Below are 18271 nucleotides of genomic sequence, written 5' to 3'. Positions count from 1 at the left end.
CCCCAGCTGCCACACCAGATCAACTTTGGCAACGCGTGGAAGCTGCTTGGTCTGCTGTACCCCAAGAACACATCCAAAGTCTCTTTGAATCAATGCCGAGGCGTGTGGCAGCGGTGATTTCCAACAATGACGGCTACTCTGGCTACTGATTTTGTCAGGAACCACACTTCGCAGAAGTCTATAAATTTAATCATTTGATGCTTGGTCAACATGTTATCTACAAAATAAATATTGTTGCGATATCTTTTGTCTTTCTTGGTGTTGCAATTTGGGTGGCCAGCAGTGTAGTATATTTCCCATGTACTATTTATTTTCAAGCTGCACACTTATTGCAAAACCAACAGCAATTTCAGTTCGAGAATTCGTAACAAATAGTTCTGTTCTTCTTTAATAGGTGGCAGCAGGGGTCCCAGCGTAGAGTTTCTCTATTTTAATCAATATTTATGCTCATTTCTCTTCTATACAAAATTATCGAAACAGAAAATAGAATTAGAAGTCGAACTCTTTCGTCAATGTTTCAAGCAACATATTCTGGCATTATTAGCATTTTATGCATGTAGCATGAGCATCTGCAGTTTCATTATCCCATGTTTTTAATTTAGTTCCCGAGGATGTGCTCTGGCAACTCCCGAGGTTAAAATCCGCTTCCAGCCAGACGTCTCGTTTCGTCTTAATTTTCATCCATCATTAAATGGTGTGAGATGACTCTTATATTATCATCATTCCTATCTTTTCTATTGATTAGCAGAGTGATGATGGAGAGGGGTATGAGCAGTTATAGGCTCATTTACGGTACCCCGATTTACGAATCAAGGTTTAGTGTTCCATTTTTTTAGTATATATAGCTGTTTTTTGTTTAAAAAAAATGATATACATAACGTCATCACTGTTTCCGAGATATAAATCGCTGCATTAAATTCCATTCGATTCCTCTGTTTGGTTTTTCATTGCTAACACGGCTGAACAATTTCGTTTCACATGAATAGGAAATTTCTAAAGCAGTTTCCTCTTCCCTCGACAATGCAGCCTCCTGATCACGTAGTTGCTTCAAGAACTTGAGGAAATGTTTTGCGGAATGGCAGGAAATTCCCACGGATTGGCGGTTGAAGAACACTGGTCTATCTAAGCGAACGAATATGCTTAGTGTTCGACATGACATTTCTAATAAATGAAGATTTGCGGCAGCAAAAGCAAACATAAAGCTCGAATTATCTGAAAGGAGATCCTAAATGCCGAGAACAGACAAGGTTCAAATAAGTCAAGGGAATCGATTCTTATAGAGAATGTACTTAAGAATAACCCGGAATCTGTGCCGAATATCCCAGAGAATACGGGTATTCCCGGCAGCATGCATTTTAACAAACCTTACATTGATGCAAGTGGATGAGAAGTTAGCGTCCCGTGATTGGTCGCAATGACTGATGAAAGCATTGCGTCTTTTTTCTGAGTTCTTGGTGAATTTCAAGATGATTCATTAGACAATACAATTTTTCTTCTAATAAATTAGAAAATAAAAGGATCATATTTGGAATAAGAATAAAACAATAAATGCCGGCAACTTCCCGAGAATGTAAAAAGATCGATGTCCAAAAAGAAAAAATATCGACATTCTGTCTTCGTCTTAAATATTGCACAATAACTCCCTCCTCCACAGTGACGTGCTATCTTCGTCACTAGTGCCGACCAATCACAAGATTCTAAATTTTCTTCTTACTTCGTGACAAAGCAAAGAGTGTAAATATGACTGATTTTTCTCTCTCAGCCCAAATAAAAAGCGAAGAAAAGACTTTTTTTCTGGATATTATGCCGAGGTGTGAACTTGGAAAGAAACGTCTACTGATCTCTGCCGGGAATCGAACTCAGTCCTACTGCAAACCGGGCAAACGCTTTTGCATACATTGGGCACAAAATACAAAATGAAAATCATCTCTCACTCGCTATTGTCACCATCCGAGGGCCATTTGCTAGTTTAGGAGACTACTGAGCCCCTACTTCAGCGCGCTTGTCCGGTTTGCGAGAAGACTGTGTTCGATTCCCAGCGGAGACCAGTAGACTTTTCTTTCCAAGTTCACGCCTCGACATATTATCCCGAAAAAAAAAAATCTTTCCGTCCTTAAATATACGTCCCGGCACACGCTGGTCTCCCTCGATGTTTCTCAGCATGCCGGCTAACGCGGGGAAATCGAGAAAGCTCCAATATTTAAGAATCATTTCCAAAAAAGCTCTTTATGGAAGAGTCCTTTGATCGATACGAACGTTATTGGAAAAATATTCGCTTGAAAAAACTATTCCACTTTCATTCGAGCAAATATTTTTCCAATAACCATTCATATCGGTTAAAGTTATGATAAAGTTATCGGATAAGAACCATCTTTGACTCTAAATATTTCTTCTAAAAAAAAATCGCACAGCGGATACATCACACAACGTAATACACAATACACGCACTCCCAAGTACAAGGGGATATGAAAAAAAACATATTGCATATATGTACACAGAGTAGCAAAATGCAAACACAAATATTACATTAAGAGGTCCTTTCTTCGGAGAGTCCATTATATAAAAAAAAAAAGCATCAGCAACAACCCTCGTAGTGAGAGAGTTTTTATGAAGAGAGAGAGAAAAGTACTTTCCATTCAAGGGACACACAGTACACAATGTGTGTATGTATATTAAATTCGAGTCCCTTAAACATCTTGTGTGCACTTTAAAACGGTGTATAGAGGATCGAGTTCTTCATTAGAAAATTTTTCAGAGAGGGATGGCGATCCTTTTGTTCCGTTCTTTTTAAAAAGGGAAAAAAATTCACCGGGGCCTGAGATTTTTGTTCCCACCGCGTACTACTGCGTATCCCAGATGCGAAGCGCGTATGGTACGAGTCGCGTGCTGAGGGAATACAGCTGCTATGTCTGTATATACACGCACCGTCTACGAGCACCACCAAGAGGTTCGAAAAATTTCTATTTGATTTTTTTTTAGCCCCCCCTTTTCTCTCCTTTTTTTTGAAAAAGCCATGGTCCGTTGTGTCCGCCCGAGTCCTATCTATTATATTAGGGCGAGATTTTTTTTTAGAATTCTGCGAAGATTCAAGAGACCCGTGTTTTTCGGGGGTGAAAAACAGACTTCAATTCAACCTAAATGAAAGGAATAGTTTTAGGTACGTACACACCGAGAGAAGTACTTCATCTGTAAGTTTGAAGAGAGGGAGAAGAAGAAAAAAAATCATATATATTGGGAGCGTTAGGAGTCCCTTTTTTTTTTGTTTAAAATGCAGGGAAGTGGAGTGTAAAAGGACCCTTTTTTTCTATTTGAAATTGAAGATTTTTTTTTGAAAAATTTTTTTGAACTGATAGAGAGAGTCGTATTACAACAAACGTTGAGGGAGGGTCGGGTGGTAATCGATTTGGTAGGTATATAAGTCTATCTGTAAATGTCTATTCGGGTGTGTGTATTATATACGAATTCGCGAGAATGGGTGCTCTTTTGTATTTCCGACGCCGAACGTGGCGTATGTGCGTGCCCCCCACCCCCCAGAACACGGTGGGTGTCTGTCTTTATATGGGCGACCGACGGTGGCCGATATCATTGGGACTTGACGTCGTGGATATCTCTCTCGTAACGAGGCATTTTTGGACGATGTCGTGATCTGAGCGACTAAATACTTTCCCATTCTTTTAGTTCAGTGTTTCCCAAAGTGGACAATATCGCCCCCCTGGTGGGAGATGGAATGGTCCAGGGGGGGGGCGATAGAACCTACTGATTTAACATAGGATCCCATGGGTTTACGTGAGTTGGGGGGCGATGATAGGAAATAATTTCTGATGAAGGGGGCGATGGAACAAAAAGTTTGGGAGACTATGTTTTAGTTGGACGACTAATCTTTTGTTGAGAGATCTCTTCGTGAGATTTGTGTGCGTGTGTGACTCGGAGAATCACATTCTTCCTTTGTATCAAATGCACAATTTTAGAATTCATCTCTTAATTTAATTTTGAACATCAGAATGTGTGTAATTGAAGACTCCGCTCAAGACGGTCTAATCTCCAAGCACACCGTTGATAATTACAATGAAACCTCTCGGTAAGAGACACCCACGGAACCACACTTTCTGTCCATTAAATAGAAGTGGCTCGTATTCAGAGGATGAATCAGGACATCCGCCTCTTAATTGAGGTCTGTCTTATTCCGACAGTGTCCTTTAAATGGAGGTTTGACTGGACGGTCTTAAATTAGTATTTTCAATGTAATGGTATTCGCAAAATGTCTCGTGGCAAATCAATTCGCCAATCTCACGGCATCATAAAGTAAGTGCAGTGGTATATTATGTAGACTCTCAATAATCCGGCAGTGTATTAGTCCCGGCCCGTCCTTCAATTCGGCATTTTTAGGCGGGTTTTCTTCGTGCATAGAAGAGTATAAAACATGTCGGTACTTTTTCAGTATGAGCTCAAAGTTTCATGTTCTCAGCCCACGGGCCGAATTTGGCCCTCGGTGTCATCTGATGTGGCCGAGATCTTAAACCTAATTTTGTGTGAAGTGAACTATAAATGACACACTTACAGATAATTTAAGTGGTATTTATGTTATTAATTAATTAATGTTAACAGATAAAATATTACCCGTGGCATGTTAACAGAATCCCAGATTATTTAAGTGGCCCGCAGATGACTAAAGTGACTAGCATTACAGTTTCGCTTCCCCTAAGTGGCACGCAACACCTTTCAAGATTGATTAAGTGACCCCCCCCCCCCGCACATCAATTGAACGCTGGCATATTCACAAATTACTTGAGTGACCTGCGACATAGTTCAAGATCACTCAAGTGGTCCGCGGCACATTTACAGATCACTTAAGTGGAACGCAACACGTTTGCAAACCAATGAAGTGGACCACGCTCTTCTAAAGGTTGAGCACCATGGATTTAAATGGACCATTAACTTCCAGTAATCCGGCGATTCCGGTAATCTGGCTCATCCTGGTCTGATATTTGGCGGATTAGCAGGGCATTTGAAAATTACTGTGTAGTTCAATTGCTACTCCAAACAGAACATTTTCCCAGCTAAAATGAAACATTTGACCACGATTTGGCAAAATTAGGACAACTGACGTTATTCACAATTTTTTTCATAGATAGGTGAAATTATTTATGAACAATAGCGCCCTCTTCCCAAAAAAGTAGCGATTTGGGGTTTTTTTGCAATAACGGTAGAAATTGGAAATTTTTTTTCGGGAGTACAAGAAATAGGTAGATATTCGGGAGACTTTGCATCTATATAAAGATGCAGTTCTTATGACCAGACCAATCTAACGCTTTTAATACCCTATGATTTTGCGTTCAGAAGTCATATTAATCCAATCCCACGTGGAGAGAGGATTTCTTGCATCTAAACTGAACCGGCTCGTCACACGGTCTTCAATTTTATGTCATTAAGCGCTTTCATATTCTTTTGCTCTTTCCAAATCAGTCGTCATTTATGTGACATCAGGGCCGCAACTAGGTGGGGGCAGGCGGGTCTGGTGCCCCTGGCGCTGAACCAGAAGGGGCGCCGAATTCACCCTTTTACTGCTTCCTCTACATGTAAGGAGCGCCAAAATTCCGGCTTGCCCCTAGGTGACAAAGTATCTAGTTGCGGTGCTGTGTGACATGTCTATTGCTTCGTAATTATGGCCTTATTTTCATTTGGCACTTTCTCCTCGCTTATGGTGCTCGAAGTATAACAGGAAAAATCGAAGAAATCCCAGAAAAATCTGCTAGTTTATTTCCCCACTCACAACTCAAAAACTTCCCCGACTTTCCCTGAACAAAACTTGAGAAGTCAAGAAGTCACTTGAAAGTGGAGTCCACTGATTCAAAGCAGTTGAATGGTGCATAAAACAATATTTCATGGTCCATCACATCGATCTCATTGAAAATCTTGAATAATTTTATCACATTTCCGCAACGTCTACATTGTGTGTGTGTGTGTGTGTTTCGAAGAACTATCTCCTTTTTCACTGAACAAAATTTGAAAACTTCCCACTTTCCTTGAACAAAACTCAAAAACTTCCCTGACCAAAATCTCTGAGGAAAAGACGTAGTTCAAAATGTTTCTCAAGGTTTTGTTTTTTCACTTCCACAAAATTTCCCCCTGATTTTATCAAATATTTGCGTGTTCTCCCGGCAACTGTCAAATTTTGTACTTTCAAAATGTACATTTTCGCTGACGTTTCCAGATCCATTTTTTTCACTGCCCCGACTCTCCAGGTCACTGGAAACCCTGTACATCTAAAACACAAAAAATAACAGTTATCGACTTCAGCTTGGGCAGCCTTCTAATCGATTCTCGCTGGACTAAGATTTTTTGGATTTGAGTAATTAAACATTCAGTTGCGAATGAATAAACATGTTTTTTTTTATCGATTGCTTCGTTCTAAAACGTGTTTGAAAAATGTAAGAAAACAAAATGAGGTTCGGAACTGGGAAAAGATAAATTACACGTTTATTTTTTATCGACGCATTGTATATCGGTATAATATCTAGTAGTAGTAGTATCAGCATTCAATTATTCTTACATCCAGTTCAGCTTGGTGGTGCCTCTCCCTCTGTTCTCTGTAGGCGCGCTGCTTCTCCTCGAAGTCCCTTAGCCTTTGGTTATATCTCTCGATCTGCTCTCTCAGGATACTGTCCTCGACCTGCAACAATAGAAGAAACATGTGAAATTTGCGATAACGCCTACTAACCGTGTTTCTCCGAAAATAAGCAATAGCATGATTTTTTCAGGATGCTTCTATGTAGTATAAGCCCTAGCTAAAATCGTCAATGAGACGCATTCAGAATGTAGTTGCAACACATGACGGATGTATTGAACTATATAAAATGATAATTGTTTTATTATGATTTATTATCAAATAAATATAAATAAATGAAATGTATACTTGAAATAAGTTATAATGTAAATAAAAATTTAATTTCCGTTAACACTCAAGCAGGCTTCCTCGGACGAGAGGTGAACAGCCTACGGCCGAGATTATACTACAAAATTTTTATAAAAAGATCTTTTATAAAACTTGAAAAGTGTAACCAATAAGCAAAACGGTTATATTCGCTCGAATGCAACCGATTGGATTATTAGTAGTTTTTCCTCCAGTTTGATCAAAGAGCTTTTAAAAAACTTTTATAATGTAATCCTAGCTTACGTAAACAGACAAATTTGAGACTGACTTTTATCAAAGAAAACGAAGAAAATTAAGGCTCAAGCGTTTCTGATGATAAATAAAAAAACAACATATGGTCGTTGATATTAATACACTATAATAGTTAATATATATACTGATTACACTATAAGAGTTTTGAAAAAGTTCTTTTATAAAACAATAAGTGTATCGGTTACATTCGAGCAAATGTAACCGAATAAGTTTACTGGTTGTTGTTATTATTAAAGTTTTATAGAAGAACTTTTCTAAAAATATTATAGCGTAATACCGACCTATGGCATATTCCGGCTACCCAATGAATGGCGTTGTCATAGGACTGGATTACACTATAAAAGTTTTGTTCTTTGATAAAACTCGAAAAATGCAACCACATTTGTCACCATCCGTATCAGTAAGTTTGTAAAAGATCTTTTATCAAACTTGTATCGTGTAAACATTTAACATTTAATAATAACATTCGTGTAAATAAGCACATTTTTTTTTTGTCGACTTTTATGTAACCATCATTCAAAAATGTTTTTGTCCCTGTGCTCATTCAAAAAAATGAGTTATTCTACCAAAAAATAAGCCTTAACGTGATTTTTCAGAAAGCCCTAATGCATTTTTTGAAGCAAAAATTAATACAATGCTGGGTCTTATTTTCGGGGAAACAAGGTACATTGTATGCGACTGTGCACAGTCAAAACCAGTGTTATAGGAAGAAATAATGCTGAAGAGCAATTTCATTTCTCTCCAAAATTTTAAGAGTAACTTCACCCTTCTTTTTGCAAAAAGAAGAGTGAAATTGAATTTTGATGCGTATTGACGAACACTGGTCAAAACATAAAAAAAATGCAGTAACCACCTTTTGTCATTTATGTGTATATATGTTATGGTAAAAATGTGATAAATCGGTTATTATACATAATAACTCTACTGCCCTGGTGAGCATTTGTCCGTTGATTCCTTTATTCAATCAAAACGCCACACCCACGACGGCCATGATTTGATTCACTGAAAATTCACCGGCAACAGTTCGCACCACAAATGAGTGACTAAGTCAATGGACATGTGAGAGGATGGCCGAGAAAGTGAGTGATTCACTTGGTGCGGACAATACAATCAAGAAAATTGGGGGGGGGGGGGCCAAAAAAAATCAGCAGATTGAGGTGGAAACAAACAGATTTGTTCAAGTCGCGCACCTCGTTGAGTGGCCTCTTTCTGTCTTTCGTTTCGAGTACGTGCGGTGTAGAACAAAACAACACAATTGTTTTCGCCGCTGGTTTCTATTTCCCACTCTCCCGTACCTCTTGGCCGTCCCACAATGTGCACTGCCTTACTCTGTCGCTCGCTCACCCAGTCACTGAATTACTCGGTCACCCGCTCACCTAACCATCCGGTCATTCACTCTGTCTCTCGGCGAACTGCTAACGATGCCTTTCTCGTCAATGTCATTTGTCACTATCTCTTGGCAAATTTTCACTTTGGTGAATTTCCCGGACACGCGACGCCTTTCGTGGCAGTTACAGTTTTTCAAATTAAATCGGGTAAAGTCTACTTCCCACTAATGGCTGTATGCACGTGTGCTCGACCACGGCCGACTAGACATTCATTAATTGTTTAGTGGGCTATGGCTCGACCCAGAGTGGCCGCATGTCAAAGAAGGTCGCTTCGAGAACATATTCCACATTTCGTCTGGAATTTCGTAACAGTATCTATGGTAAAGCTGGGCATAATGATTAGAATTATCCGATTTTATCAAAGAAAAATAAAGGTCCTTACCATGCCTCTCTCTTCGTCGTACTCCAGGCAACCGACACCATCGAGTCGCTCAAGGTCGAGCCATCCTCTCCACCTGACACACACTCCGTTCATTATGAAACACGATTTGATATGCACCTGCAAATTCAAACAAACAAAATCAACACCATTAGGACATTCTCTCAGTATAAAGGGTGATTATAATTGAAGTTCCCGTACTCTGTGTGTGAAAAAACTACTCCTCCAAACGCAGCCAAATTATCAAAATATCTTAATGAGACCACGGGAGAGAGATTTATGAAATTAAAAAAATAGTTACATTTTTTACCACCAGATGAAAAAGTGGCGCTTGTTTTATTTGTATTTTCCTCTTTTTTTTTCATGGTCCATATAGTGCATATACAGAGTTTCAATGGAATACGTCCACCAGAAAGGGCGCTATATAGGTCTGAGCAGGGCAGTAACTAGGATTTTTGCCGCTCCCAACAACTTCAAAATTCGATAATTTTGTAATGGTGTTCTTTGTTCCCACCTAAAACTGCTGCCACCCTAAATTTTGCTGCCCGGGGCAGTTGCCCACTGCCTCCCCTCTAGTTACGTACGGTCCTGGGTCTGAGTAGTGTCGGTATACAGACGGGCACTACTCAGAGCAGTGTCAGTATACTCAAATTACTCAGACCTCTGTTGTGTCCGTTCTGGTGGACGCATTCCATTGAAACTTGGTTTTGGAAATATGCTTTACGGACCATGGAAAAAAATGAAAATGCAATAAAAAAAGCACCACCTTTTTCACCTGGTGGTTAAAAAGTTAACTATTTTTTACTACAAAAAATTTCTCTCCCGTGGTCCCATTAGGATATCCTGAAAATTTCGCTGTGTTCGGATGAGTAGTTTTGAGAAAACTATTCAGAAATAAGGGAATAAATTATAATCACCCTGTAAATACATGACCATAATTGAGTTACCATTTTTTTTTACCGGTAATTGTACCATCATTAAAAGGCAGATAATAATAGATAACTTAATAGCCTATTCATATCATATATAATGACCCTATCTCTCCCTCAATAGCCACTCGTCGCAATATCCGTCATTATAACGGACTGCCTATCCATAATCGTTTCAATTAGCCCTCGCGGATGATGATACAAGTTCCGACACGCGCATGTCAACGTATGTCATCAGAACATTGGAACGGAACGGTATCAGTCATACCGTTTACCGTCTCATCTACGGTTATAAGGGTGGAATCTGCATTCACCTGCTCTCTGAAACCTGCTGCAGCGACAAATTGAGTTAAGTAATCACCGGTTTACGTGATGGACTAGGCAGATTCGTTTCACGGATGGCCTGCGGAGCATGTTAGAGCCCTACACACTCCCTTTTCCTCTCGTTTTTTACCTATCCAACGGGGTCTTATGGATCGCTCAGCCGACCTTGTGCGGTGTTGAATGTATACCTTTGAAACAGCTGATGAAATAAACGTTGTTTTAAAATACAGTAGGGCATTTCTAATCCGGACTAATTGGGCCCGAAACCAGTTACGATTGGCGAAAAATTCGGATTTCAACGGGTTCATACTATTTTAAGCATTTAATAGGTATTCCTAATTATTGGACGACAGTTACAGACCCAATTTTTCCTCTCAACGATAGCAGGAGACCAAATTTGTTGAATGGCACGTTTAAACAACCTCCACAGAAAATATCCTCCAGTGGTTAACGTTGTCTTGGGCCACACTAGTCGAAAGAATGTTTTTGGGCCACAATGGCAATAGAATTGTTTCGTGCCATAATTGGTAAAAGAAATGTTTTCAGGTCACGTGCAGAAGAACTGTTTTTAACCACATTGGTTGTGGTCATCAGAATGTTTAGTGATTGTGGTTAGATTTATGTAATGTATGAATGAATTAGTGACAGAAGAACTGCTTTAGGTCATATTGACAGAACTGCTGCAGGAACAAACCTGTTTTGATCACAATGGAAGAGCTGTTTGAGTCTTACATTGACAGAAGAAATGGATTATCCTCCGCATGGGAGGAACAAATGTTTTGGGGCACATCCTAAGAACTGTTTTTTTCAGGTCATATCAGAAGTTTTTCGCCGGAACAAATGCGAGCCACTGCAATATCAAAAAAAGTGTCTCTCCACAGAGAGAAAGCAATCAGGCCTACAGCATTTAAAAAAAAATCCCGAGTGAAACAACAGGAAAATTAACCCCCCTTTCCCATGTTGTTAGCTTCTCAAACACATGACAAGCATACCTCAGAAACAAATTTCACATGAGGTACAGAACACATAGGACATTCCGACACGCCCCAATTCGTTAGAAGTTCCGCGGAGGAATATTTACGAGGTGCATGTGCGGTTTAGTTAACCCTTGGTTAACCCTGAATCAAATTGTGGGCGGTGAAGCAAAATGGAATTTTTAAAAAGTAAGAAAAAAAATTCCCCCAAAATAATAATTTGGACGCCGCGGGCAAAGAGCTCATCTTTTTCTGCACTCGGAATTATTTTTTTAAAATTCAAGCATTAAATTCTGGCCTCGCCCAAGAGAAATCGGACTCTGTGCATGCATTATCATGAATTAGGCACTTAACATGTTAAAAGTGCCACACGTCAAGAATATTTTGATTGCCTCAAATCATATTTCCATCATTCATTGCACTCGAATAGACAAATAGAAGACAGTTTAGGATAGATTCTCAGCGTCAGGCCTATCTGATTTTTTTCCCTCAAAGGTGGCGGTATCGCAGTCACTTCAGGGGAATCGGTAGTAATTGCTAAAAATAAGAAACAATAGCAAGTTTTAAATCACGAACCTATACAGCGTTTTACACATGTTAGAGATGCAGTCGATTCGCGGTAAGTTATTGAACTCCAATAACTTAAATATCTGTTTAAGTGGAGCTTTTTCCGTATTTTTTAGTGTTAAAATTTTCGCTTATAGCTCAAAGTTATTTCCCTTCAACACAGGGCCGTCATTTCAGCTTTTTCCGGAGGAGGGGGGGGGGGCAGAGAGCATGTACTGAAGGTACGCATATATATATATATATACACACCATTTGTAGTGTATTTTCAAAAGCCGCACTCGGAATTATATTAGCCCTGCCCTTCAAGTCAAAATTTTCGGGAATGAGAGAAATTTTAAAGATTGCATTTAGTCGTAGAATTTTTTTTTTTTTTTTTGACATGTAGCAATATGGAATTTACAATGTAGCAATAGAATTTAAAATTTACCATGTAGCGATAGAATTCAGCATGTAACAATGGAATTTAGCATGTAGCAACAGAATTTAGAATAAAGCAATTGAACTTGGCATGTAGCAATAGAATTTAGCATGTAGCAATAGAATTTAGCATGTAGCAATTGAATTTAGCATGTAGCAATTGAATTTAGCATGTAGCGATAGAATTCAGCATGTAGCGATAGAATTTAGCATGTAGCAACAGAATTTAGAATAAAGCAATTGAACTTAGCATGTAGCAATAGAATTTAGAATAAATCAATTGAATTTAGCATGCAGCAATAGAATTCACGAGAGTGAATTCACGAACAAAAGAGAGAAAGTCAGTCAAAAATCACTGCATTTTTTGGCAGAAAATCGTCTTGAAATTAATAATGTATATTTATTTTATATGAGTATAATATAATATATGCGTCTGTTTCCACGTACGTCTAGTTTATTTCTAAATATTCAATAATTAAATATGATTAAATTTAGAACAACTTTATCGAATTTCTTCATCTCCAGCATACGATATTCGTATTAGTAAATTAGCGCTGTTATTAAAAAAAAAAAATACTTTCTGAAATCGGAATTTTCGATAAGTCGAACTAAAGTTTTTTATCGGCCGCTGCACATTCGACTTATCCAGATATGACTGTATTGTAAATCGTTATCGATCGGTTAGGTCTTTCGTGACATGACTGTAGCGGGGGACCTATCATCATTATATCGATCTAATGTTAATGAGCGGCCAGGAAAAAGCACAGGGTAGGAGGAAAAAGTCAACACCCGCCCACCAATCATGGATTAATCCAAGGTGGAAGTCAAATATGTTCTGGAGCATTAGCAAGGCGTCCTTTCCGACATCGACAAAGACGATCGATCGATTCTTTTTTTTTTATGCTACTCCTCCCGTCTAAAATGGCGATTCTCTATGATGGAATCCACCCGACAGAGAAGCTCAGCTCTGATTACGATTATTCAGTTAATCATTTTTATCAGAGCTTAGGTTGACGCAAAAAGTTTTCACCGAGCCGTAAAAAATACAGGGCGGGAGAAGAGTGCTCGACACATTTTTAGAAATTAATAATATAATCAATTGGCATGGGAAAAATGTGGTTTGAAATAAATTACCGTGGCTTAGGGCCGTATTCACCGACATGGTTTAAACCTGTAGTTACAATTTTTGGATAAGAGATCAACATAGATTGGTGAAAAACCTGAATTTAACCAATCCGTGTCGATCTCTTATCAAAAAATTGTGACTATAGCTTAAACCATGTCGGTGAATACCGCCCTTAGAGAAGTATTTCTCAACCACCGGGCCGAGACCTTGTACCGGGTCCTGACACCAGTCTCACCGGGCCGTGAGTGATTTAGTTTTTCTTGTTTTTTAAATTCATTTCTCGTTAGTTGTGTATGACCGGGCCTTTCATTTGCACAAAAGAGATTTGCCGGGCTTTCAAAGGTTGAAAACTACTGTCCCAGCGCCTAGTTTCCAAAAATATTTTGTTCCATCGGCCCCCCTTTTCAAAGATTTTTCCTTCTTATCGCCCTCCAACTCAAGCCAACCCATAGGATCCTATACTAAACTCGTAGCTTCTATCGTTTCTATCGTCGCCCCCAACCCTCCGCACAATTCCATCGCATCCCAATGGGCGATATTGTCCACTTTGGGAAACACTGGAATAGTTTTTTTCATGAATTAAAAAAAATTCAAATTTTCTTCACAGATGTCACTGAAAAACTCGTCATAACATACCAATGGAATGAAACTCAAATTTGCGTTACATAAATCTCATTTCAATATGAGCGCCCTTTTTATGTTGATCTACATCTAAAAAGGGTGGTAGTTTTATGTAACGCTGCCTGTTACAAACTGTTATGCATTGTTTGTGCTGCATTTTATGTGTTATGTCGAGTTGATCGTTTTACAGCACCACCTGTGAAAGGAATTTGAATTTTTTTTTAAACATTTTTATCAACAAAAAAAGACCTCAAGGTCATTATAAGTATTTTAGTGTAAACCAAAAATTTTTACGTCAAATGATTGACTGATTTATTATAAATTTTTAAAATGTCTCAGAACATCTCGTTCACCCTATATATAAGTGCTGCATTTTTATTACATAAATTATTTCGATTTTCTTGCATTCTAAGCACTCTGAGCCTGTTTTCTGCATGGGAAAGTGCAGCATTTACTCTGAACCTACACACGTAATTTTTGGGCAAAACTAGACTGTCTTGCCAAATCTGATTGTCGAGCCATTATTGAAATTTGAAAACGTAGTGTTTGTGAGATGCAAATTTGACATTTCAATCAGATACATAACCCGACCGACTTAATGGGACCCCTGTACAATTTAATGACCTCTACGGATAACGGACAGCAACTTTTTTGAATCTTTACGGCAGGGTCGTAACTAAGGCGGAGTGGGGGGGGGGGGGCAGCTGCTCATGGCGGAAAAATTTAGGGGGGGGGCGGCAGTTTTAGGTGGGAACAAAGCCATAGCAATCAAAAAATTCATGAAAAAAAAAAATTCCCAGTATATTTTCTGGATTTGCCATGTCCATAGAAACATTAAAATTAAATTTCAATTTATACAGGTTTCATAACACTTCCTCCGCTTAACCGAATATTACGTTTCACATAACTATTAATACACATCAACCATTAAAAACGCATGTATAATACAGTAAAACCTGTCTTTAACGGAACCTGTATTAAGCGGACATCTATCTTCAACGGGAAAAAATTTTGGTCTCATGATTTTTCAATGCTAAAATGCACGTTAAAAACCTGGATTAAGCGGAACTTGTCTAACGCGGAAACGGAAAGGAAAATTGTATGCTCTTATATAACGGAAAGTTTCATACAAACACTACGAATGTTTCCCAAGCCAATAAGCCAAGGGAATTGCACAAAATGTTGAAGTGCTCTACCGAATATTTTTTTCTGCAATCTCTGCTTGCCAATGTGAGTTCTGCATTAGCCGCCAATTACGTTAACAAAAACTGTTTCCGTACTTGATGCTGTGATTTTTAATAAGCCATATGTGGTAAGGTAGTTGCTTCGTGAGAGAAGAGAAATTATAACAAAATCTTTCGGAAAAGCAGGCTTTTCTACCGGAGAAAACAGTGCAAAGATTGAATTTCCAAATGATATACTGTATTTGAAGAAATACAAAATTACATGCGAGCTGCTTTCCGTGATCGCATGCTGAGGATTACATTCAAGATAAACTTGCTAATTTTGTAGAGATACTGATTTTTGAAAAAATTTCACCTCTGCCCCAACCGGACTCGAACCCGGGTCTCTCGAAAACCGGTCGAGTGCTCTGCCAACTAAGCTACAATGACAGACTCCATTTAACCAATGGAGTGCATATATCTGTCGTGTTTGATCACAACATAATTCCAAAATCACGTTTTCGAGATATAAGCATTTTTATTGTCATTCAAAAATCAAAGATAAAGCATAAACAACAAATACTTGTACAAATGAAAATAGCCTACATCAGCATGTTGTTCAGCCGTGCGCGCACGTATTTGTGCATTTATCTCACTTCTAATTAGTTATAATTAGCATCTAAAAGCACACAGACCTGTGTGCTTTTAGATCAAAAATCGTGCATGGTCGATGACAGCAATCGGTTGTCTCTCGTAAATGAAATCAGGCCACCAGATGGCGACTTATATTTAGAGAAAGATGTACTCTCAAAACTAGTTAATACAAGATATACAGAGAGAAAAACTGGCTAATTTTGTGTAGAAATACCGATTTTTTTTTTTTGGAAAAAATCAAGTTTTTTCCGTAATCTTGTATTAAAACTAGTGGGGGAAGGAGGGCGTACGTACATCTTTCTCTAAATATAGACGACATTCTACATACAAACTGAACCGGACACGTTATAGACGCTCTCATTGAAAATTTTAGAGAAAGTCACAAAAAAGAAAAGGATGAAGAGAGAGCTGAATGTCATCATTTTCAGAAGAGAAAACTGCAGGGTGAAGTTTTGTGCAGATGCTGTCAAAACATCGAAAGAACTGCAGAAATTTTGCTTTATATCATAATGACTCGGGCATTTTTTTATGATTTCTGCAAGGTCGTAGCAGGGGTTCTGGTCCCCTCCGAAATGCGAGAAAATGACCGGAAAAGATGGCCAAACCTATTGTTCTATCTCTTTGGTCCCCCCCCCCCCGAACGAAATTTCTGGTTACGGGCCTGGATTTCTGCAACAAAACTGTTTACTGATCGCGGTAATTCAATATAATTTGCATTTCATTTTGATGGCTGGTTTATTCCAGAAGACTTACCGTTCGCATCTGAGAATTTACAAAATAACGGTGTTAAACTGCAATTGAATAAACCCGATTAATCGGATATTGTGTGATACCCGAAATTTCCTGAGAGGATGCGGAAGGAGGAAAATAGTTTAATCGTAGTATAGGGCAAGGTTTCTAGAATATATACAGGGTGTGGCGAATTCCAGTCATGGAGTCGTCACGACGACTAAGAAATCGGCATTGGCATCTGTGACTGATGCTACATAGCGAGAGGGGGATTTGAAAAGTTTCCCCCCCCCCCGAAATGTTAGAAAATGACTGAAAAAAAGGGGAAACATGTCCGAATCTATTGTTCGACCACTTTGGTCCCCCCCCCCCCCAGAAATACAAGTGGTTCCCTCCGAACGAAATTTCTGGCTACGGGCCTGTTTGGGTCGTAACTGAAAGAGATTAAGAACCCTTGTATAATTAATACAAGAAAGATAAAAGTTTATAGAGATACTCAGAAAAAGATGGTCCCGCACACGAAGACATGAGCATAAGGCATAGGCCCACCCGGGGGCCTCAAGATAAGACGTGGCCTCACAAGAATGAGATCTGATTGAAATTTTCGAGAATTTGCTTTGTAGGGCCTCAGAAAAATCACTAGACCCGGGGGCCCACGATGCTCTTTAGACGGCCCTGGCATAAGGGTCTTCGTGACGTCATGAGGACTGCTTAAAAAGTTCAGAATAACCCTTGTTGGAAACATGACCTTCGTAGTATGAGAAAAGTCTTTTCATTTTTATGTCAAAAATTTCATAAAATCATCGGGTGATTACATCCGTTGCCATTCCCCACCCCCAATCCGACAAATGGACTTTCCCCGATTTAAAGAATAGTTTTGCCGTTGCCAAGGCGACCGAATCGATCGAATCTCTGAAATCTCAGGCATCCCCATCCCTTCAGGGAGGGAGAAAATAAACGGTGACAAAAAAAATAATAATAAATAAATGGGACCTGGAGCAGGGCGTTTACATTAGCCGGGACCGCCCTTCAATCACCGCCCCGTTTTCAGTTCCTTTTCTCCGCCCCATATCGATTTCCGGGACGTCTCACGGTAAGGGGTGGATGAAAATTCCCTCACGGGAGAAAAACATCGTTTGCTGTATCCAATCCCCGTTCCTAAACGAAAATCGGGATTAGCATTTTCTATTGCTATGACAATCGTGACAGGAATTAGATCGTGCTTTATATATATATATAGAAAAGCTTTATTATACGGAGCATCGGTTATAAAGAATTTTTTTCCGTCCCAGTGAAGCTGCAATAATGAATATTGCTGCTTATAACGAATTGCCACATTTATCAATATCGGATACAAATACAAAGCCACAACAAACAGGCAAAATGCCCAACGAGGTGGCTGAGAAAAAGATGCTCATAAAAAGCCCAAAGAAAACTTCGTTGTATCCGATATTGCCACATTTATCAATATCGGATACAACGAAGTTTTCTTTTTTGGCAAGAATGGAATTTGTTTATATAGATTAAGTTCCATAAAAGCAGAAATTCGGAATATAAAGAACTACGGCACTATTCCTAGAAAGACTATGAATGTGTTTTTATGTCTGATCTCAATCAGATCAGATATCATTCTCAAATAGTCCTCAATCAGATCAGATATCATTCTCAAATAGCCCTCAATCAGATCAGATATCATTCTCAAATAGTCCTCAATCAGATCTCAAATAGTCCAATGCCGGGATTACACTATAAAAGTTTGCAAAAGTACTCTTATAAAAGTTGAAGAACGCAACCAATAAGAGCATTGGCAACATTC

At 38.9% G+C, this 18271-nt stretch overlaps 1 protein-coding gene across 1 annotated transcript in view; it reads right to left on the bottom strand.

Moving 5' to 3' along the window:
- The window catches only part of LOC149069212 (protein big brother-like), a 45699-nt gene that overhangs the window by 10357 nt on the left and 17071 nt on the right, over positions 1 to 18271 (bottom strand). Inside the window, exons 4-5 of the mRNA XM_089250870.1 lie at positions 8955 to 9071; positions 6552 to 6671 (exon numbers count right to left, since the gene is read on the bottom strand). Of these exons, the coding sequence (XP_089106996.1) occupies positions 6552 to 6671; positions 8955 to 9071 (237 nt within the window). The remainder of the gene's footprint in view (positions 1 to 6551; positions 6672 to 8954; positions 9072 to 18271) is intronic.

Source organism: Pholcus phalangioides, unplaced genomic scaffold (assembly GCF_987345545.1).
Source record: "Pholcus phalangioides strain wild (caught in Gottingen) unplaced genomic scaffold, Ppha-v1.0 ptg000024l_1, whole genome shotgun sequence".
NCBI classification, from domain to species: domain Eukaryota; kingdom Metazoa; phylum Arthropoda; class Arachnida; order Araneae; family Pholcidae; genus Pholcus; species Pholcus phalangioides.
This window is presented reverse-complemented; position numbering and strand designations above follow the sequence as displayed.